Source organism: Pygocentrus nattereri, chromosome 28 (genome assembly GCF_015220715.1).
Source record: "Pygocentrus nattereri isolate fPygNat1 chromosome 28, fPygNat1.pri, whole genome shotgun sequence".
NCBI classification, from domain to species: Eukaryota; Metazoa; Chordata; class Actinopteri; order Characiformes; family Serrasalmidae; genus Pygocentrus; species Pygocentrus nattereri.
Genome location: NC_051238.1, coordinates 6,609,277 through 6,632,372, shown reverse-complemented (window position 1 = coordinate 6,632,372; position 23,096 = coordinate 6,609,277). Strand labels below are relative to the sequence as shown.

At 42.3% G+C, this 23,096-nt stretch overlaps 1 protein-coding gene across 1 annotated transcript; it reads right to left on the bottom strand.

Annotated features, from left to right (window-relative positions):
- Positions 1-3,072: 3,072 nt before the first annotated feature.
- On the bottom strand, positions 3,073-22,764 carry mknk2b (MAPK interacting serine/threonine kinase 2b). Its single transcript, XM_037535831.1, has 14 exons — positions 22,645-22,764; positions 21,067-21,246; positions 20,683-20,773; positions 20,184-20,285; positions 19,703-19,800; positions 16,163-16,242; positions 15,662-15,735; positions 14,944-15,048; positions 14,481-14,536; positions 14,149-14,244; positions 8,111-8,305; positions 7,791-7,955; positions 7,275-7,315; positions 3,073-7,150 (listed from the first exon to the last, which is right to left on the bottom strand). Exons 2-14 carry the CDS (start codon positions 21,115-21,117, stop codon positions 6,874-6,876), a joined length of 1,431 nt encoding a protein of 476 aa, XP_037391728.1. The 5' UTR covers positions 21,118-21,246; positions 22,645-22,764; the 3' UTR covers positions 3,073-6,873.
- Positions 22,765-23,096: the final 332 nt, after the last annotated feature.

Sequence of the window (23,096 nt, the reverse complement as noted above, 5' to 3'; positions counted from 1 at the left end):
CACTTAAGTGTGACAAACATGCAAAAAAACAGGAAATGAGGAAGGGGGCAAACACTTTTTCACACCACTGTATATAAATAATGTGTATACACGCATATATACATAGTATTCGGTTTGTTTTTAGTGCAGACTGTCCTGCCCATGCAAATGTTTTGGTGGTTTAGTTTTTAAAGAACCTTTATATGATGTAATGGTTCTAGAATGAAGGACTAAATTAGTTTAGAAGGTACTTTAAACCCTTGAAGCTTCTTCACGCTCAATGATGGGCTTATTTTGCAGTAACAAAGTAACCACTAGAGGGAGACATCCACAACGATAGGACAGTTGCTCAGTGCAGCAGAGCTGAGTCAGGCCTGAGCTCATACACTGAACAATGATATCTGTTTTGTACAGTGTGGCCTTGATGCACAACATAGAATCCTGCTCAGCCTGAGGCTCCTCCTTATCATGTATCACTCAAATCACAGGTTACATATTGCTGTTGTCAAAAATGGTAAAATGGTAACTTTGCAGGAGAAGGAAAAAACCTACTTTACTTTTAATGGAAGTCAATGGAACCAGACCTGAAGCACAGAAAGCTCACTGACTCAAAAAAAAACACTTAACAATAGAAGCCAGTGGCCAGTTGCTTGAAATGTTGGAGCATTTCTTACAGGTACAATGGTGGTGATAGGAACCAGGGATGGCCAAGTCTGCAACACAAATATAGCCATTTTACTTATTATTCAAAATCACCAGTGAACCTACACATGTCCTCTAGTTTTATATGGAATTTATATGGAAAAATAAGAAAAAAGAACTATTTTGCCTGGACCCCTCCACTATAGATGTATTAAAAAATCATTTTTAGGCCAAAACCTCCTTGTAAGATTGCTGGAATAATATCTCAGGCATCAGACGGCTTTCTGCGAGGGAGCTGTTTGAGCTAGACGTCTGGTTCCTATCGCAATCACTATCATGTTAACCATGTTTTGATGCAGAAACATTGGAAAATAAGTGGAGTCGCCTTTTACTCAAATATTGCTAATATAATACAAAACACAAGGGCACCAGGGTGGTCATGCGATTGCAGGGTGGTTGCATCACACAAAAAGGAAAGGTGAGATTTGGCTTTGCCAGTTAAACACCAAGCACGGCCCTGCACTGTTCCAAAGCCCATGTTTACCCAAGTAAAAACACACCATGTGCTTTCAGCTCAGGTGACTGACTGACTGACTGACTGACTGACGGAGGATTGATAACATCTAATAGCACTTCCTAGGCTGCCCAGCCTTGGGACAGAGAGATAAGGGCTAACCAGCAGCAGCACTGTAAAAACTGAAAAAAGTGCATGTTCATTCCACGGAAGTGAACGAACACAGAAGGTGGAGACAGGATCCGTTTTCGGTGTTATTTTTTAACAAGTGCAAATAGTTTATGTACAGTCACGGCCTTCAACCTTGTACTTCCACTCAGTGGAAACTTGATGAGCTCTAGTCCTGCACAAAGGTCAGAGACCAAGCTTCTTTTGTTTCATTTCTAGTCAAAATGGTCTTTAAGTACAAGACAATAATTTCTCAGGAGGTCTTTCGGGGAATGTAAGATAATCCACTTGCATAAAGATCGAGAAAGTCAAATGAAAAAAGTTCAAGTGTAGCTCAAAACTGATGAAAAGCTACAGAGAAAATGGGCCTCCTAACAGCCACCTGGAATAACTTGCAGACAGCAAAACTGCCCCCATCAGATAAACAGCACTTAAAGCTTTGATCTCTGAGAGAGAGGAGAAGATCAAGCTGCTTCAGATCTGAAAACATCCACAGGTGTTTCTGTCCATCCTTCCACTGTGAGAAGACCATTCAGCGCTGTGGGTGTGAAAGGAGGTGTAGCTGATCAAGAAGAACCTCGCTGAGAAAAGGAGATGGACACACCAAACAAAGAAGCTGAACAATGGACTGACCACTCCAGAGTCCAGACCTCAACACCACCGGATGTGTTTGGGATTACTTTGATTGTGAGAAGTAGAAAATGTAAAAAAAACAACTTCCAAGATTGAACTTCAGAGGTGTGGAAAAACATCGTTTTCTTTAAAAAACTGAAAGAAGTCTCCTGAAAAGAAGGGAAGCTTTAATAAAAGCAGAGTGGGCACACGTATTGGGACACCCCTCCTATTTATTGAGCTCTGGTGTTTCAGCCACATCCATTGCTAAGGGGTGGATAAAATTAAGCACATAGCCCTGCAGGATCGCTAGACTAACAGTGGAGGTAGAATGGGGTCATACTGATGAGCTCATTGCCTTTAAACATGGCACTGTTATACAATGTCACCTCTGCCACAGGTCAGTTTGTGGGATTTCTATCCTGCTAGATCTGCCCCTGTCAACTGTAAGTGCTGTTATTGTGAAATGGAAGCGTCTAGAGGAAACAACAGCTCACCCACAAAGCTGTAGACCACGCAAAAGAGTGGGGGTGTAAAGTGGTGTAAGTGATGTAAAGCACACCGTACTCTGCAGCAGTGGAAACATATTCTGTGGAGTGAAGAGTCTGGGTTAGGAGAGCAGGTACCATTTAGGTGGTGGGTCATTCTCAGCACTGCAGTAACACTGACGTGGTGGTGGTGTGTTAGTGTGTTGTGCTGGTCTGAGTGGATCAGACACAGCAGTGCTGCTGGAGTTTTTAAACACTGTGTCCACTCACTGTCCACTCTATTAGACACTCCTACCTCGTCGGTCCACCTTGTAGATGTAAAGTCAGAGACGACAGCTCATCTGCTGCTGCACAGTTTGTGTTGGTCATCCTCTAGTCCTTCATCAGTGGTCTCAGGACGCTGCCCTCGGTACACTGTTGGCTGGTGGACTATTCTCAGTCCAGCAGTAACTGCTCTGTGAGGGTACTGACCACTGAAGAACAGGGTAAAAGGGGGTAACAGAGTATCAGAGAAACAGATGGACTACAGTCTGTAACTGTAGAACTACAAAGTGGAGCTGATAAAATGGACAGTGAGCGTAGAAACAAGGAGGTGGTCACAATATTACGCCTGATTCATGTACATGTGAATGTTAGATCAACAACAAGGACCAAGTCAGACAACGGGTGTGTGGTTCAAAGGGTTTTATTGTTTCTTTTTCATTAGAAAACAATACAAAATTCTGCAACAACAGTCATAAATTTTGCTTCGAGTGAACTGAAGTCAGCCACATGGTACAGTAAAGTGCTTCTTTATATCAATGTTTTTGTCATCGTCCTGAGGGAAACCCCAGGCAGGGGGATCATTTTCAAGAAGTGAAACCTTTCGGTTTTCAGAATCAAACTGCCCAACAGGAGAAGAGGTAAAGGACATTTCTACTGAACAGTCGTCAATTCTGCTTATCTTAATCCACTAACTGTAAAAACTCCTGCTACATGAAAAACCCAAATCAGTCGCCAACTCTTCTTCCCATGAGTTGTTTTGGTTTGGGGGGGCGGGGGGACAGTGCGGAACAGAAAAGACTTGATCTTTAACCTTCAGGCCAGAAGATCACAAAAAAAAAAAAAAAAATTATAAATAAAAATAAAAAAATAAAAATAAAAATAAAATTAAAATGAACATTTATATGAAAAACAGGGAGAAAAACTCAAAATGCACCTGAACCCCTTTAATCTCAACTACATCTGAGAGATAAAGTTCCACTCTGAGGTCTACAATTACAGCTGTATTTCACAAGCTGTGCAGGGACTCTCCAAACACGCAAAGAATGACCCTCCCCAGAACCCCCTTTCTAATAAAAACAAGGGGAGATCACAGTCATCCCCAACTCACCCAAGGCAGTCCATAACATATGTATGGGGGAAAATGGTGGCTGGCTCTTTAAAGTTGAGCACCAGTGCCACAGACTTCTTTGAGCACCTCTGAGAGGCCAAAGTTTGGTATCGGTTAAAAAAAAAGAAAAAAGCAATAAAACAGAAATAAAAATAAAAAAGGCAAATGAAATACTGAATCAAGAAGTGGTCAGAATGAAAGTTTTCCAAACCAAAGGATTGCCTTTTCAGCTTATGAATGCTTTTGTTTCTTTTTTTTTTTTTTTTATAAACTGGTTTGTTGTAGCAAAGTAGTTTCCCGAGCAAAATGTGAGAAAACTGCTGCATATACAATTCAAGTAAGTCTTATTATAAGACATAAACCTCCACAAAACACACGACTGTAGAAAGACTTAAAAAAAAAAAAAAAAAAAAAAAAAAAACCCACACACACACACTACAATCAGTGTCCTCAGTTAATCAGCTCTTAAAGGGGAATTCCACCAAGGTTTCAAAATTCTGTACAATTTTGTTGTTAAGATGTACGCAGTCAGTGATTTGGTGTGAAATGGCTCTGTACACAGAAACATACTGACTTGGGTTTCTTTACAGTGGTGGTGAAGGGAACCAGGGGTCACAAAGTCTAGCCAATACAAATAGAGCAACTATAAATAGTGGTAAACCGCAAAAAAGGACTATTGCGCCTCTCAACACCCAGCATGTGCCCTTCAACCATGAAAGAGTTTCAAAAATGCATTTCAGGCCAAACTATTGTTAAACAATGTACTCAGACAGGCTGAGTAACCATAACCATTCGGCGTAATAACTAATAATAAGCTTTTAGAGGTGGACGCCCGGTTCCCATCACCACCATTGTAAACGGTTCCGACTGCAAGAACTTTTCACAGCAAACCACTCTGAATAACTTTGCTTGAATCTCAACAATGTAATCAGGCTTAAATTTTGGAAAACTGGTGGATCTTCCCTTTAACGCGAGGACTGCCTCTGTTTGATGTTTCCCACAAAGAACCGCACTGCCCAGTGGGCAATGCTCAGTTAACATGCACTCAACAGGATTATATGCTCAGATGTTTTGTGCCTTCTTAACGGTGACATTAATGCTTGAAAACAAGTACAATCTAGAGAAGAATAAAAAAATAAAAAAAATAAACAATAATAATAATAGTTCACAATCTAGACTCACTTTCTAACAACCTTGCCTCTGTTCTGGGTCACCAATTCTTTCTGAGAAAATACATTTCAACACAAATACACTGAAAAAACGGCCTTCGTGGGCCTCTTTCTCACTTCAACTGTTTTTAAAAAAAAAAAAAAAAAAAAAAAAAAAAGAAAATTGTACTTCTTACCCCTCTCGCAATTTCATACTCCCAACTTACACAATACATCATCAACATGAATACTTAAGAGTCTTTATATAAAAAAAAAAAAAAAAAAAAAAAAAAAAAAAAAAAAAAAAAAAATCAGGTGTTGCACCTGAACATTTGAACAGCACCTGGTTAAAGATACAAAATAATAATAATTATTATAGTAATAATGAAAGCTTAACAAAGCTTAAAACATCAGTGTGGCACAGTTTCAATTGGAGTTACACACAAAAGTAAACTTTAAAAAGAACTTTTCACACGTACACAACTACATTTTCTTGGAAGACTTTTTTTTTCTTTTTTCTTTTCTCCTGGTGTGTTTTTTTTTTCCTGGAATGCTTTTCCATTTTTTTTTTCTTACTTTTAAATTACTTTATAAAAGGACCGCTTAACAGGTTAAATGCTTACTTATTTGGCAGTGACCACAAGGCAATGGTTTTCTAATGACTGTACCATTGAGCTGTGGCATCAGTGCCAAAATAAAGTAGTCGAGCCCCTCCCTCCTTCAAAGAGAGGGAGGACACTTCATAATAAAAGCCTTATTCCATGACCAGCTGGAGTTCATATAGTCACAAGGACAGACCTGTGCTTGCATAACCACATGATAACCCCCTCTTGGTGTGCATTTAATGAAGTGAAAGGCATTTTTTGCTCATACTGATCTTAACCATTGCTCAAATGTGTCAGTGTGGCATGAAGGCTTTTGTACTTTAGTTTAACTGCTGTGTCAGTCATTGGAATTCAAATAGGATTTTTCCCCCCAATGAAAACATCCCAAATAGAAGGTAAGTTTGAGGTGCTGAAACCATAAATCTTCAAGCAGATGACCTTGCAAAGGGGGAAGGGGGGGGCAGGGGGGGGGGTTGGGGGGAGTGCTTGCTTATGAAAGTGCACTTTCAGAAACGACCAAATGCTTGCAAGCACTCTAGCCCTGAAAAAAGGCCAAGTGCATTTATTGTTTTGGTACTAATGGCCAATCCTGCATTATATGGCTCCTAACGGTCTGGTCTGGATAGAGGATTATCCGCTGATGACGGAATTCAAAGGCTTTCAGAAAATGACACTAATGGTGAGGGGCTGAGGCACTGAGAGCTCCACTGAAGTCACGCCTGACCTGATTTACCTTCATCAGGAGTTGCATAAGTGTGCATGAACCTACTGACGATGGAGCATCTGCGCACATACATACACACGTACAGGCAGAAACATTCCTGAAACGAAACAATGTCTTCTCATTGAGAAATTATTCACAGTGGATCCAGTTGCAATGTGGAAGCAGCACAAGATAGGGAGCTGGGGGTGGGGGGGATGGAGAGAAGGGGATTGTGGGTGTTCTAGTCCTTTGGTGTCTGAGCTGGCTGGCTTCAAAATACTCTGTCTTAAATTAAAACGGATGTTTTGACCCAACGCTTCGTATGCCCTGTCCCAAACCCAGTGGTGCCCCCTTATGCCAAGTTGCTGGGAGAAGTGCTGGGGGGGCCCAGAGGGGAGATAAAGGAGAGCAACTGGGTGAGATATTTAATATAGAAATACTTCATCCAAAAAGATCAACAAGAATGATGACTAGTGATGAAAGCCAATGGGTGACCGGAAGCTTGATCACATTCGCACTGCTGTTTTTTTGAATGAGGTATCCCTTTTCTATGAGAGAAGGGGAGGGACACTTGCAGCAGAGACGTTCTCTCCTTCACACAGACAAAGATGTCAACTGTCCATCACCAGATAAGCCCTCCTCTCAGGCACAGTCCCCAATGATAACCAGTGGAGCGAGGAGCTGGCTGAGTTCTGCGGCTGAGACCGGTGCCCCCTTCAGGAGGCTGCTCCTCTGCCGCCGTTTAGCCAGTTTGGAGGTGGAAGGAGGCGAGAGGCGCATCGAGCATGCGCCCACCGTCACCACCTGAGGGGCGTCCTCCTCCTTCTGCTGCTCTTCAAGGTCATCCTGCTGGGCAAGCTGGCGGTTTACGGCCACCGCCTGCCCAGCAAAAAACGTCAGGTCCTTAGCACTACTGTTCCTACAGATGAGGAAAAGAGGCGGATGAGTTTAACTTCTCACACTATTCATATAAACAGTTTTAAACCCAATAATTAATCTTGCCTAATCTGTAATATGTAGTATAAATAAACAAACAAACTCACCTCTGAAGCAGGATGGAGGAGGGCATAGAGTCAGGAGCACCCTGAAGAAATGAGAGGGGTGGGGGGAATATTACATTTAAATCTGGGTTCAGTCAGTCCCTCACTTATGTTTATTAATACTTTAATTAATTATTTCTTAAACATGAGTGCTTGTTCTATGGCTGCACTGTGATACTGGATTCCCATCAGTGCCAGCAGATATTTTCTTATTTTTAATAATAATAATAATAATAATAATAATAATAATCAAACTTGGCATAGGACAGATGCTTAGACCTGGCATATATACTGGATGATGTACTTATGACCATGCTAATCCAGAGAAATTACAAACACTACATTTGTAAAAATGTTAATGTATTGGCATCAATAGGTATGTACATAATCTAATCCAATCTAATCTAATCTAATTTTAAAGAAATTGAAGGTAATTATCATAGTTAATACTTCCATGCAATTTCTTATCCTGACAATACTTCCCAGGAAGTTAAAACAAGAAAAAGTCCAGTTCCTTACCCCTTGGACCCATGGGTGCTGCAGAACCTGAGCAGCACTGAGCCGGTTCTTTGCGTCCCGGACCAGCAATTTGGAGATGAGGTCTTTGGCACTGGAGGAGATGTGAGCCCACTCCTTCTCGGGAAACTCGTACTTGCCCTCCTGAATGCTCTCAAACAGCATGTTCTGAAATTAGGAAGGAAAAAGCAGAATTTGGTTATTATTTGCAGTCTGAGCCTAGTTTCCAATGCAGGTGCAGTTATGTACTAGTTATTACTGACAGCTGACATGCACATAAAGACAATGCTGCTTCTGCTAGAGGTTGGTGGATGGCGTTGTACCTGGCAGGCTTGGCATGGCTCCCCGTTTTCCCAACCACAGTCGCTTCCACAGCGGCCCACGAAGGGAGGGTAGCCGCTCAGCATGATGTACAGGATAACCCCCAGGCTCCACAGGTCACAGCGCTTATCATAGATGGTGGCTTCTTCATTGAATGCCTCCACCACTTCAGGCGCCATGTACTCGGCTGAACCACACTGGGGAGAGAGAGAGAGAGAGAGAGAGAGAGAGAGAGAGAGAGAGAGAGAGAGAGAGAGAGAGAGAGAGAGAGAGAGAGAGAGAGAGAGAGAGAGAGAGAGAGAGAGAGAGAGAGATGAATGTACTGCCACACGACATTTTGATGGGAACTGTTTTCAGTGCAACAGTAAGAGAAAGTGAGAGTGAGTCACTGAATGAGAACAAAATAAACAGTTGCCACCTGGGCTGTTAACAGCGTCACAAGACCGGAACCATGAACCGTCACTTATGTCTGGGTGTGATAGGGAGTGCTGTGCCAATACAAAGGCGAGGGGAATGGGGGTGGTGTATAACTGTGGATCTACTGTCTAGGTGCGGTTTTCTAAGCAGGCCAGTGTGATTCTAAGCTTGTGTCGGCTGATGCAGGTCATGTGCTTTGAGCAGAGCTCAGAGTGGGTCTTAGACGGGCCGTGTGAGAGTCACATGGCAGAATCGCGCTGAAATGAGATTAGAGATAAGCCATGAACAGGATCACGCCATGTGGACATTAATAAAGCATTAATAAAGCAAAACCAATAACTAATTAGCCCTGTATTTGTATTCTTTTGTGACTGTATAATCAAAAACATCACACAACCATGAGGTTATTTACATTGCAGGTGTTTTTTTCTTGCCCCAAAGTGACTCAAAAAGGTCACATATCTTGGAAAACTATTTTTCAACTTAAAAAAAAAAAAAAAAAAAAAAAAAAAAAAGATTTATGGGGTATATAAACAACATTTCAAAATGTACTGGCCACTCCCCAGTCCATATATGAAAACAATCCATATGCAGCTATTCGGCCTACAGCACATTAGCTCCGCCCATTCACGCTGAAGTTATAAAGAATCTTTCAGCCTTGCCAGCTTTTTGAATGAGAATTGTATTAATGCATTAATGTATTAATGAGTCTTAAATGCACAGTAACAGAAAGAGACAGTTTAATTCAAAGACACAAAGACATTTTGGAAAATGGTCATGTAAAATTAATTATGATTAATTATGATTTTACACAAACATACGTTTGTATAAAGGATCAAATAAAAATGTAATAAAAAGGATATGGGCCTTTAAAGTAAAGAAGATATAGTTTCTTTAAATCATGTGTGCTCCTTGAGAATTACAGCCATGACCTTGGCCCTGCTAGCAGAAATACTGCTTTTAATCTCTCCTCTCAATATTTCCGAGTAGTTCTGGTGCAGTAAGTGCAGAAATGGTCATTACGTGACTGAGGATAAGTGAGTCACTGGAAGTTTTGAAAGCTCAGCTGAATGTTTTCACCTCAGTCTTCTGCCAAGCTGGAGCCACCTCCGCCTCTGAAACTAAGCCAAATGTTCAGGACAGGAAAAAAGAGGATTGAGTGGCCGAGGAAGAGGGAAGGGGGGAGAGAAAAAAAAAACAAAAAAACAAAAAAAAAAAACCAGCACTTCTTACGTAACACTAACGCACACCCACAGCACATAAACACCCTCCTGCAAACATCATAACACAACAAAACACAGCCTAAACCAAAAAAGTCTAAAGTGAGCGGGTCCAGCAGGCCATAAGAACAAAGACATTCCTTCAAGCTGGCCAGCTTTGAGGCCAGTTCCCTTTAACAGGAGATTTTCCATCAGCATTTTCATCAGAAAGAGTCGTTTCACTACATTAAGCACCAGTAATTATGAAATGCAGGCTGAAGCTGCTGTTATGAAACTTCCACTTTTGGGGCATTTTTCCTTAAGAAACTGTTGATCCAAGGGAACATCTAGGTTAAAGTCCTTGGGCAAGCTTTTAAAGTAGTTCATTAGCTTAACAGCTATTGCTGGTTTATGAGTGCTGTAACTGACAGTCACACTGAGCAAACTTGAGCCATAAAGCCAACATCCTACAAAAGCAGGTTGTAGTCTTGGGCATATCAGCAGGTCTTATTTCACAAATAACCTAAGCCCAACGTCACGTCTCTTTAATAGGAGGTGGCATCAGGAACATTCTTATTGGGCCTGTCCTGAGTTTGCGCTAAAAGCTCCCCTTCTCTGTGAAACCCTGCAGGCTCAACGTGCCATATGTGCATTTTGTTTTGGTTCTGCTGTTAAGGCGGACCGTCTTTTTCCCTGCGTCAAAGCTAGCGGCGTGTTTGTGCTCGGCAGCTCGTTTCTTTTGTCTCCCTGAAGGCAGCTGTCGTCGCGCTCCGCCCCGCTGAGTCCTTATGTAATGCACTTTCGCAGTGTAGGAATCCGCGAGCTGCAGACAAAGACTCCGCTGTTGTGAACTGCCCCCTCCTCCTCCGCCTGCTTCTGCTAGCCCTCTCTCAACACCCACCGCATTCGGGTCAAAACTTCACAGCTACCCCCACACCGTCCTGACAATGAAAACCTCTGACCCTCTCCAGCTGATGGAACAAACCGCACCATTAGGTGTTCTGCACCAGCAGATGGAAGTGGAATTTCCATCAAACAAAGGAGAAAATTTAAAATAAAAATCTATTCCCAATGACATTGTGCTCCATTTCCCTTAACAAGTTTCCCTTAACATTCGATTCAATTGCATCCATTCTGTTCCATTCCCCTTTATGTTTATTGTTTCAAATCCCTTAATATTCAATTCCATCAAACCTATTTTTAATTCCCCATGTCCCTTAGTTCCCAGGTCTTATTTCCTGTAAGCAGTATTCAACAAGCATCATCGCCGTCATTAACAAACAACACCATATCACGCGTCTTGGTGTACACTGCGGAATCCACAGCCCAGAGATACAGAGGCTATCTCTGCTTGTATTTGATAAGGAGAGAGAGAGAGAGAGAGAGAGAGAGAGAGAGAGAGAGAGAGAGAGAGAGAGAGAGAGAGAGAGAGAGAGAGAGAGAGAGAGAGAGAGAGAGAGAGGCAGAACGATAGCCTGCATTGTACATTTTCACTTTCAGGCTCTACTTCATCCCTGATGGTGTAAAACTAGTGAAGCCTTGCATCAGACAGTGTCTCTGGCATAGACAGTTAGACTGCATGAGAAAGATAGGCAGATAGAGTGCAAATCTGTCACCTGACATACGCAGCCTTACTGGCAGAGCAAATGCGGGGCTTTCCTGGCCATGTGACAAGGAAGTGGCTTCTCAGCTGGCACAGAGTGTTTCGTGTTCTCTCATGTCTGAGGTTTGCATCAGCCTCCTGGGCTGGCAGCTTACCTTTAAGCAAAGCTCTGAATTCCCCTGCGCTGTTCGTTTGTGTAGTTGTGGAGTGTGTGTGTGTAAGAATAAGTAAAAGGTACAGTCTGAGGCGATGCAGTGCTCAGCATGCAGGAAGCTGTGTGGTTGCGTTTCTCAGAAAATCAAACCTGTTCCCTGAAGCTCTGTAGACGAGACCAGAGCTCTTACAGACCCCGACTCTCTGTATTCAGCAACATGTGCACCTCATCACTTCTAATATGTACATATGCTTCCATATTTTTATCAGTACATAATAACTTTTGCCCTTTTATGCTATGTGTAGATTTACACTGTGCATGATTCCGATTTCCTTCACAGCAAAAGCCCCCCAAACGTAAAGCAGACGCCACGGCCTTAAGGGAGATCATGCAGCTACTAAACGTTTGCATCGGGACGTGCAGAGAGAGATACTGAGAATCCGACAAGATTGATTCTGCCCAAGCAAAACAAGCATGTTCCACATTTCTGCACAAGCCACGCCCACACAAACCTCCCCCACCTTTCCCTCCCTCTGAGCCAGCCAATCACAAGCCAGTTGCTAGGCACTGGGGGGGGTCGACTTCTCTCAGTACCCACCTCTTTACCACTTTCCACCAGAGAGGCAAAACAAAGAAACTGGCTTCGGAAGAGGTGGGTGCGGCGAAAAAGTGAAGGAGCGAAAGGGACAGGCCAAGGCATGAGGGGTGAAAAGTGGAACAGAGTTCTAAAGTTCCTGATAAACCCACTTCCAAGAAGCTAGAAGTACTTTCTGATTCCCTGTTTGATTGTTGGTTCTGCTTTGGGCCCTGAGAGGCGCAGTTTGCACAATGTGTTCCTAGAATTCTGGGCCTGGGTGGATTTGTGTGTGTGTTTCTGGGAGGATGATAAAGTACGTCCTTGTCTGAATGCCAACATGACTGCTGCAAAAATATACACTGGCTTACTCATGAAAACAAATCCAGAGACAGCACACAATCGCAGAAGCAGCCACTTTTAAAATGTCTTGTTTTTGTCCTGCAGCTGCTGATTGGCCCATAGTCCTCATTTGAAGGGGATGTCTACAGATTTTTCAAAATTCTTGTATAATTAAACTGATAAAATGTAAACTGAATAATTCACTGTGGTTTGATGCAAAATGCTCCATTCTAAAGAAAACAAGAGGCACAATGGTGTTCACAGTGGTGGTGATAGGAACCAGACATCTAAAGAGTTAAATGCCTAGTTATGAATACACTGCTTGCCCGAGACATTGTTTTACACAATTATTAATCATAAATCTGGATACAAATTAAAATAGTGTATTTGCATTGTAGACATTCTGCCCAAGTTTCTATCACCACCACTGTGAAGAAACCAGGGTAGCCAAGTTTCTCTACAATGCACTGTTTCATCTCAAACCACCCTGAATGACTGTTTACCTCTCTCTGTCTAAATAGTATGCAAAATTTTGGAAAGAATCAGTGAACTTCTCCTTTAAGAAGACAGTGTCCATTGTGAGTCCTATAGCCAGCTGTAATATGATGCCGTTCTTCTGGGAGCCACACAAAACTAGCCTGTAGCCCAGACACTCCACAATGGACAAAGTGGGGGGACATCCTTCCTCCACCGCATAGGCTGAACACATGAGAAACCCCTTTGCCATTCTATCCACAAATAGTGTGGAGGTGCAGGGGCCGTGCCCAACTCAAATTACACCAAAAGCCCCTAGCCAAACATTTCTTTACACAGCATCCACCCCCATCTACACGGCCTCTCTCCTCCTCTCGCCAGCCGTCACCTGTTCTCAGCTGTCTCAATGCATTTAGAGCCATGTGGGTGGCAGCACCAGCCTTTAAACCTATACAAAACAGCTGAACTCTGCATTTCTCAAGGCAGCAGTGTTCCTTTTCCAAGTTCAAAACATAACACCTTATCCATGAGTCACTCACAGTTGGCTGATAAAGAAGAAGGATACACAGATAAAGCAGCAAGGGATGTGAATTGCTTTGATAACTTTGACAAGCACAGCCCAGCCTCTCTCAAAGTCTTCCCTAGTTCAGAAATTTCCCATCCAGCCATACCCTGTCCTTGACCTCACTGATTTGCTTCTTTCTGCCAATGGGAATGACTCATTAAGCTGATACCACCCAGAATCGTCCAATAGCATGACCAGACGGGGCCCTTGATGAGTAATGGCTTATCTTTGTGGCCATCAGAAACACCATCGGCTCATGGCCTTCCTATTAATCCTGCTTTATTTATGAATCAACCAGTAGGACTAAAAATATGTCCTTGGTGGTATTTTAGGCGATTAGGCCGTTTAGTGTACTATTAGTCCTTGTAACTCATAACAACTTATCTTTCGTTTCAAGATTGAATCTAAGAAACTAACAATACTATAATACTACATCTAACAGACAGTAATACTTCAATAGTCTTTGAATAGACTCACTAATTTTTACAATATTTCTATGCTCATAGTGGCTTAAATGAGTAACGAAACCCAAACTTAAAACATTCACAGGCTTCCACAGCCCAGTCCTACAACATAACTAGCATTCTGCATTGTTGTTCATAGTGGCTGAATTCTAGGCCTTAGGAATGTGAATAGTTGTAAAGTGAGAAGTTAAATACATGACAACACTCAAGCATTCATGCACACACATACATGTACAGACAGCACCTACCGGTGTGAGGAGCTCTGGCGTGGAGATGGGAGAACTGTCATTGTTCAGCTTGATCCCACTGCCCAGGTCAAAGTCACAGATCTTCACAGGCGAAATCTGAAGAGGACAGAGGTGAAAAGTTTTAAAGAGCACAAATTACTTGATATTCTTGTTAAGAGGACAAGCTTGAGGGAAAACTTTGCTTACGATTGTTCAAACTCTCAATGGCAAGCACTGACATGCACTGTGATTTTCTGATTATGAAACTTCGGAAAAAGAGCAAAAAAAAAAACAAAAAAAAACAAAAAAAAAAAAAACGAGACACTACCCTGTCTACCCTGTACAAGACTTACCCTGTCCTCATGTTCACATAAGATGTTTTCAGGCTTGAGGTCTCTGTGTGCCATGCCTGCAGGACACAAACATATACAGGGCCATACATTAATTCTCCAGGGTCATCAGGATGAGAAGGGATTATGGGTGGGATTGTAGGGGGCACTGGGAGCAAAGAAGTTTGTTTCCAACACAGTCTGCTACCAGGGACAGCTATGAATAGACAAGCAGCCCATCATCCAACTATCCTTCTGGCAGGAGACAAAACATGAGACTCTTGGCCTCCTCATTATTCTTCCTAGAACTCTGGGGATGCATCTTTCCAGTAAGAGGCCGAACTAATATCAAGAAGCATTTCGATATCCCTTTACCAACCGCCAAAAAGCATGCCCTATGCAGAATTCCTAAAACAATAAGGAGGCCAGCTTTGGCATGAGAGGAGCAGAAAGACTCTACATGTCTTCTATCAAAAGTCCTTCTCACCTTTGTTGTGTAAAAAGTCCAGAGCGCTTGCGATGTCTCGCACCACAATGCTAGCTTCTTGTTCGCTGAAGTGTCTCCTTTTGTGAATGTGGGTCAAGACAGAGCCTGGAGGAGAAAAGCAGAAAACAAAAACACATAAGAGACACTTTAGCACCACTTAAAGCCAGTTATATTAAGCCAACCATATTCACGGTAACCATATTTATAAGGCCTGTACAGAAATACCTGACCATCTGCAAGGCCTCATCTGCATACGGCCAACCAGCCTCCTCAACATTTAGATTTACATGTATGTGTATAACATGACTCACTATTTAATAATGTTGCAACGGTTAGTGTTAGGGGTTTTACCCAGAGAACTTCCAATCATGTAGTGCAGTGCTTGCCTGAGTGGGGAAACTGAACCCTTGACTGCCAAGTGAGTGGAGGGTAACAGTTTTATCCACTGAGGTGCAGCACCAGATTTCTAGTTTTATTAGCCGCATTACCACTTTCAAATGTTCTGTAATTCTAGAACACACAATTTTAAAAGCTGTGACTGAATCATTATTTATACCTCAAAATATACAGATTTACTTTTTCCTCCCTTTGTACCAGAGAAGGAATTTTCCCTGCATTACAAAATCTGGCTCAAAAATGTCTAATAGATATAAACACGTGTGACGCAGCTTGGTACAATGCAATACAGGGCCAGAGAATGCTGAAGAGATCCACTTACCTCCTCTCAGCTTCTCAAACACTAGGTAAAACTTCTCCTCCTCCTCAAAAAACTCCACAAGCTCCAGAATGTTTCTGCAGAAAGCCAGAGTTCAGAAGCCAGGTGTTAAATTTCAGATGTAGACAAAACGAAGACGCACCAGAGATGTCTCCTATTGATCGAGTGTGGCTTCTAGACGTATAGGGTAGCTGCCTATATCATTACACAGACACTTTGTCTTCATGGGCTGGAGTCTATCTGGGTCAGGGCGAGCGTCATAGTCAAGTGATTGATTTCTCCCAGCTTCTTCCTAGCATACTTTACTGGAGGGAACGTTCATGATGGGCTAAAGCCAATTTTTGAATAACTTTTTAAAATTAATTTCCAAAAGATGCTCTGCTTTGAAATGTGTGGTTTGTCCTTTTTACCGAAGTCTACTAGCCTAACTGATTTAAATCTATTTTTTTTTTAAATGTTTATTTAATTGGCTGTCTAAAGCGACAGCTTTGACTAATCTATTACCTGTGGCCCTGGCACTGATACAGCATCTCCACCTCCCTGAATACACGACTTCGGCTGTGTCCTGGCCTCTTCTCGATGATCTAAGACGAGAGAAAGAGGAAGGACGTTAGGTTAGGATCAAAGACCACCAACAATAGTCTCAGCATAATTGCCTTTGCACGTTTAGCCTCTAGTCCCCCTAATTACTTTGGAAGGGTCTGCTAATAGACCACTATGGAGGAGGAGTTTAACCCACTTCTTTCAGACCAGCAAAAGCAGGCCCTGTGTATCTAAATAGATTTCAACCCATTTTCCAGTCTAAAGAGCCCCAAGACGTCACACAAATACAAGTTCCTCATGAGGTTCATTCAGGTCAACCTCTCATGGCAATAAAATCTCAACAACAGCACAAGTTAAATTTGGTCTAGGGCAGGGGGTTTATGAAGAGCACAATCCTCTATGGGTAGCCAAATGGACTGTTGACACCGAATGGCATGGCTCTCCTGGGCCCCCTCACCCTCTGACCGCGTGCTGCAGGCTGGACCTGCGGCTTTTCCCGTGGCTGGATTAGAGGTGCTTTTTAGGGCAGAGCAGCGCACAATGTGGGTCCAGGATTAGAGCCCAGTGACTGGGCTAACGCTGCATTCCCTAACAAACCACAGCACAGCTGAGTCAGCAAGCACTCAAAAGCAACCTTTCTCCATGAAAACTCATACCAGCACAGAAAAACGGCTGCAGGGCAAAAAGAGAAAAGTTCTGCATAAATGCATACATCGGTTTCAAGATGAGGAAAACTGCACAGAGAGAGCAGCAAAAAAAGGATTGCGCAAAACACACTTATTGTATGTTGGAACCTTGTATCTTCAAAAAGGTAACTTTACAGGAAAACGGAAAAACATACAGCTCTCATCTCATCTCATCTCATCTCATCAAGTACTCCTACTATTAGTTTGGCTGCAAATATTTCAAAAAACAGCATCAAATAAACAATAAAAGTGCATCTGTATGCATGCATAACTTTAGGCTGTACGACTATGACTGCAAAGTTTGAGATGGAGGTGTTCAAATTTTAGTCCACTGAGAGGGATAGCATCGTAAATCTTCATAGCTTTGACAGGAGGACCCTACAGAGCCAGACAGCGAGTCTGTAAATTAAGCCAGGCTTGTAAACAAGACGCCCATGTCCAAAATCACTGAACGTATGTGGGGGAGGGGTGGGGTTAAGGCTGGCTGGCTAGCGGGGTTGTTTTCATTCAGCCTTCCCTTTTGTTCAGACTGGGATACCAACACCGACCCCCCTTGACACCACCCTTCATCGAGGGGGAGGGGTGACCAAGACATCTGGTCTCAATCGCCCGTGCCCCTTCCCACCCAAAACGACCTATAGGAGATTATGGCCCAGCACCCCTCGGGAGAGCAAAGCCCCCCTGTAGACAAACAACAGTAGAGAAGCCTGCGTGTTGCACGTTTGTAGTGAAAACGTGTGCAGCTCCAAAAGTGCAGAGAAACTATACACAAAGATTGTGTGCTTTCAAAATCAAACATGGGGTCTTGCGTATATTTTAGTTTAAATTATCAACATTTAAACATGATAAAGTATAAGAGATTAGATTCAACTTCGCCACTGTGCAGAGTACAAGTACAGAGCCAACGAAATGCAGTTAGCATCTAACCAGAAGCGCAAAATACAGTATTATTTACATATGAAGTGCAGAAGGACAGTATGGTGGTTAAAAAATACAGATATGAATATATAAACATATGTACAGATTGAGAGTAGAGTGTACAATGAGGTCATATGTTCTGCAAGAGCAGAAATTGGAAATTGTTGTTGGTGCAGATATAAATAGTGCAATAATACTAGGAAATTAAAGTAAAAACAAAATGTTTTAACAGCTAAAAGGTGAGCACACTTTAAAAACAATACTAGGAACTTTAATGCTAGGCAAACACAGATCTGCCTAATCTTAATCATATCCCACTGTATGATAAAATAGCCATGCAAACATTTTGCAATGTTGTCAAAACCACTGCACTGAATGTTACTGCTTGAGACCTAAAGGGTCTAAATAAACACACAAAATGCATAAAGTGCGCTTCCTCCTCTTGGAAGTGCAACTGAGTAAAAGTACAGGTAATCAGTTTCAATACGAACCCCAGCCCCCCCCCCCCCATTTCAGTTAGCTGGGCTCTATAGGCGACAAGAAGAAAAAAAATTAAATAGTGCTGCTACAGCACATTCTGTACCAAAGCACACGTGCCCCTAAAATCAAAACACCCACAGCATTTCACAACGCTTAACTTCCTCAAAAGTGTGTTCACAAGGCAACTTGCCTCAAGCAAGTAACGTTTACTCTCCAAGCCACACCTTACATCTGCGCAAGAAACGAAAAAAGGGGAAAGTGCGTTAACGTTACGGGTCACAACCTTAGGCCAGCCCCTCCTTTTCTGCACTTGTCTGTACATGCCAGAACAGAACGCCGTGTTCCTGCCACTGGACGATCTGCTGGCCAATGATACTGAAGAGTAGGGGAGGCTGCAACAGCTGAGCGCTCTGATTGGCTGCCTTTAAGGATGGTCCAACAAAAACAACAGGGGAAGTTTCTCTGCTGAGCCAGCATTGAATGTCTGTACAACAACACCACCACCACAATTCATAGCTTAGCGCCCTCATCGCGTAGCAAAACACAGATCTAAGATAACCTTTAACTGAACTTAAAGGGCTTTTATGCCAAGTTTCTCATGTTTCATTTTTTTTTTTTACTTGAGGTCCATTTATGATGTGTGATTTTATGCACCAATATGCCTTTTACCAACATTTCTTTATCCCTAAAAAATAAACAGGCTGTTTTTGTTATAGAACCTATAAGATTGATATATGTAAATAAGCTCTGTCCGGACTGGCTGCCCTATATTTTGCATCAATTCAAAAAGGCACTCAAATCTAGAACATTCCTTGCAATTTCAGCTTGAATGGTCTACGCTTCACTGCTGTAGGTTGAATAAGTGTACATGTAAATGAGTCGGTTATATGACATCACAAAAACGGCCTGTTTTTGCAGCATAATTATTTTCATTAGTCTTCTTTAAATACCGCTGTATTAAAAATAAAAGTCAACAGCTAACTTGTCAAATCTAGTTGGTATGATGGCTCAAATAAAGCAAAAAAATCTGAAATATGCTCAGCTGTATGCAACTTTGACTCAGTCACATGCAAACTGAAAAAACACTGAGCTCACAACCCACATCCTTCTGGAATGTAACATCATAACATCAGTCCATATCGATCATAATAGCCATGCAAATGCCACTGGCGCAAAACAAGTACGGTCACAAGTCTTTAACAGGAAGATCAGCTCTCAATACCTGTTCCAAGAAACAGCACATGTGCATAGAGGCTTGTCTCATTCAGCACAAACACTGGAATCCCACTTTTAATTTTTCAGGGTGCTGTTGTGTTGGAAGATACTACAAATAATGTACTTCTTTGCAATAAACTTCTCATTTAGATATTAGAATCTGATTTATAGCCAAACTAAACAGGGAGGAAGTGAGTCTTACTTTTACAGCATATTCTTTCTGGGTGATCTGGCTGATGCAAGTTTGGACTCTTGCATAGGCTCCCTCCCCCAACACCTCATCCTGAAGCTTATATACATCTGAAAAAGAGGAAATACATATGTTCCATTATTATAGACTGCTAAAGCTGTGCTGCATGACTACGACTGTGAATAATGAGGTAACTTGACTGATATTGCCATCAATTACCTTAACACAGCTATAGATTGTAGTGCTAGAGAATATGAATCAAATTCAATATCCTTGGGCCCATTTTTGTTGGTCTGTACTCTTTCAAGGTCCACTTAAGACATTATTTTTACATGATCTCTTTATTGCTTAGAATTAGACAGCCTGTGTTTGTTACTGTGCCCCATTGAAAAAGCAATCCAGGTTGAAGCACCCCTTATAACATCAGTGTGAATGGGTGTGGCAGAACGGATATACCACTGTAGGCAGAATATGCAAATGACATATTACTCACCCTCAAACCGTCCTGAGAAGCTGTCTGTTGCCCGGCACCTCTTTTTCTTCTTATTTCTTTTCTTAGCGTCGGGTATGTCGATTGGCTGACTGGATGGCATGTCTAAAAATTAGAACAGAAAGACAGTACGGAAAAAAAGACATTAAGACGCTGATCCTGTGGGACAAGCTATAAACACAGGCAGATGGAAGACAGGCTTAACTATAAAAAGCACAGGCAATGAGGCAAGTGGACCAAAAGCAGGTCAAGAGGTTCTGACGCTTTACTGTAAACAGCAGCGGTGTGGGTTTATCCCACATCACAGCGGTAACAGCCTTCCCAAAATGATAGTTACTGCGTGTAGGTGGTTTCAGAAGCGGTTCATCAGCCTCAAGCAAAACAACCTCAACAAGAGCCAGAGCACTACATAAACACGGGTTTACAAGGTCATGAAAATAGGGCTCCAGCTTGAAGACAAAAATTATTAAGATGCATGACGTCCATGAAACCTAATACTCACCGGGGCGGTTAGAACAATCAAAATTGAAGGCAGTGTCAAGAAGGTGGGATCCAGTTTTGCTGAATTCTTCTGATTCAAAAGGATTCTGGCCCTACATAAAACAGAAATGTAAACATTTTAGGCAAAGTCCAATCCAAAAGCGGTGCACAAGGTCACTGTATGTATGCTGTAGTCATCCCAGGTGAATCTGTAACTTGTGTAACATTTATCCATTTTTTATGTTGGTTACTATCCGCTCAGTTAACAGTAGTCATTAATGACTGATGTATAAATGTCCTATGACTCCACCTGTAGTCAACATGCATTGTGGCACGTCTGCCAGGGCAACAAGTCTATGACAGCCTGCAGCATCACCAACTTCAGAGGAAGTGTGTGTCAACACACCTTGAAAGAGCAGTGAAATCCGGTTACAGCGGCAATCTTGTTTTGCACCATTTTTCTTTTCCTGAATCAGTGACTTTTTTGGATTGGTGGCTGGTGGCAACAACGGTGGTCTTTTAGCTTCAGTGATTAACTTCACTTGGCTAAATGACGTCTGGTGACCGTGTGCTTCGAAGGGGAAACCTGTCATAAAAAAATAAAAACAAACAAACAAACAACAACAACAAATAAATAAATAAATTTACATCTTCTTAGAAGAGTAGTTAGAAGAATACAAGTGACCAATTACTAGCCCACTTGATTTAAATTTAATGGAGTGGTTAGTCAAGCTGGGTGTTGAAAAGAAACAAATAGAAGGCTATAGTTATTTACATTTATGTATTTTTACAATTATTATATGCTTACTTCTTGTTGAAAAAGTCTAATATACATAACCTAGCTGAATACATCTTTTTATTAATTTGTAGGGTATTTATGTTTAGTGTCCTTGCTTCTAATGATATATTGTGATTTTACAAGCAAAATCCTTCTTATAGCTGAGATAAGCACATTACTTAAAACCCTTTAGGTGCCTAGTTACCTACCCAGTACACACAAACATACATACATTTATACATACCCAACTCGCATGTATATATACTGCCTTATATGTATTTATACACACATATATACATACACTAATGACTAACCTGCAACTAGGCACATGTGCACAACTCTTCTACGTCAGCAGGGGGTTTATAGCTACACCACAACAACTGAGAACTGAGCAGCCACAGCCATGAATAAGAACACGTACAAGCAGTGGGTTTCTGGCTCTGCCCCAACATGCCAGCCAAGTTAAACCTCGGCCAAGAATAACCCAGCATGTACCCTGTTTGGCTGAGCTAACTTAGTCTTTACAGCACATCATGTTATAATGTTATTTCATGGTCACAGCTAACATTATTACTCATCCTCATCCAACGTACACACACTAATATGGCAGATGACTATAGAGTTGACTGATGTAGGAGAACAATGCCATTCAGCAGCAGCAGCAGCAGCAGCAAACCATCTAGCTACAGCAGTGATTCTCAGCTTGATTAAACTCATCAGCTCATTCCCAAACCATCTCCGAGATGAAACTGGGTGTATTCGAGCAGGGGAGCCACTAAAACGTGGAGCAGGAATGAAAGACACTGATTTTAGACAGGTCGCCAGATGGCTGGACCAAGAGCCAGTCAACCAACAACAACGTGCTCACGTTAGCCACTGTACTTCAACCCAAATGACTTCTAGCTGAATTAGAAAGATAAACAGACAAGCACAAAACACAAAACAGACCGTTTACACGAGGTCTGAGTCGAATTTTTTGGGCTAATTTTCCATTCGAATTTCCCAGTCCACCTTAAATGGTGCAGCAGTTCCATTCTGGCGCCTCAGGCATCCACTGCACCATTTAAGGTGGACTGGGAAATTAGAATAAGAAGCTAGCTATTCGTTTCTGAACCTTATTCGCAGCAAAACAGCGAATGCTGCTAACATGCTTAAAAGCCCTTACATTAACCGTAAAGCAACGCGAGCACCACAAGCTCGACTCACCCCGTCGTTGGTGGTGTTTTCCGTTTTAAAGCTCCAGTCTGGACGCCGTTGTTTGACCCCTCTCTGCTTCGGAAAGCAGCAGATGTCGGTCGTGAGCTGACGGGGCTGATGTGGTGGAAGGTGGAGAATCCGCAGAGACGCTGAGCCTCTTATAAGCTCACCGCCCCCTTTCCGTTAGCCCCGCCCCCGATAACTGTAAACAGAGAGAGAAAGTCACGTGGTCGTCTGACGTGTGCCGTGCAGGGCGGATTTCATGTGCTTTGTGTCTTTTCTAGAAGGAAAGAAAGAAAACAGTGGTGGATATCACGACTTCTAAAATGACCAACGACCAGAAGTATTTCAAAACCACCTCAAGCCAAACCATCCAGACTCACTGTAACTGTACAAGCTGCCTTTTATTACAGGCTGCAAATGGCTACATCCTGCATGATGCAAGGCGCTGTAATATCCCA

What these genes read in the sequence shown, in the direction of transcription:
- mknk2b (XM_037535831.1), bottom strand. Translation starts at nt 21,117, where the DNA reads ATGGTGCAAAACAAGATTGCCGCTGTAACCGGATTTCACTGCTCTTTC. An exon ending in GGACTTTTTACACAACAAAG is followed by an intron (nt 14,537 to 14,943) that starts GTGAGAAGGACT and finishes TGTGTCCTGCAG; the next exon opens with GCATGGCACACAGAGACCTC. An exon ending in TATGTGAACATGAGGACAGG is followed by an intron (nt 14,245 to 14,480) that starts GTAAGTCTTGTA and finishes TGTCCTCTTCAG; the next exon opens with ATTTCGCCTGTGAAGATCTG.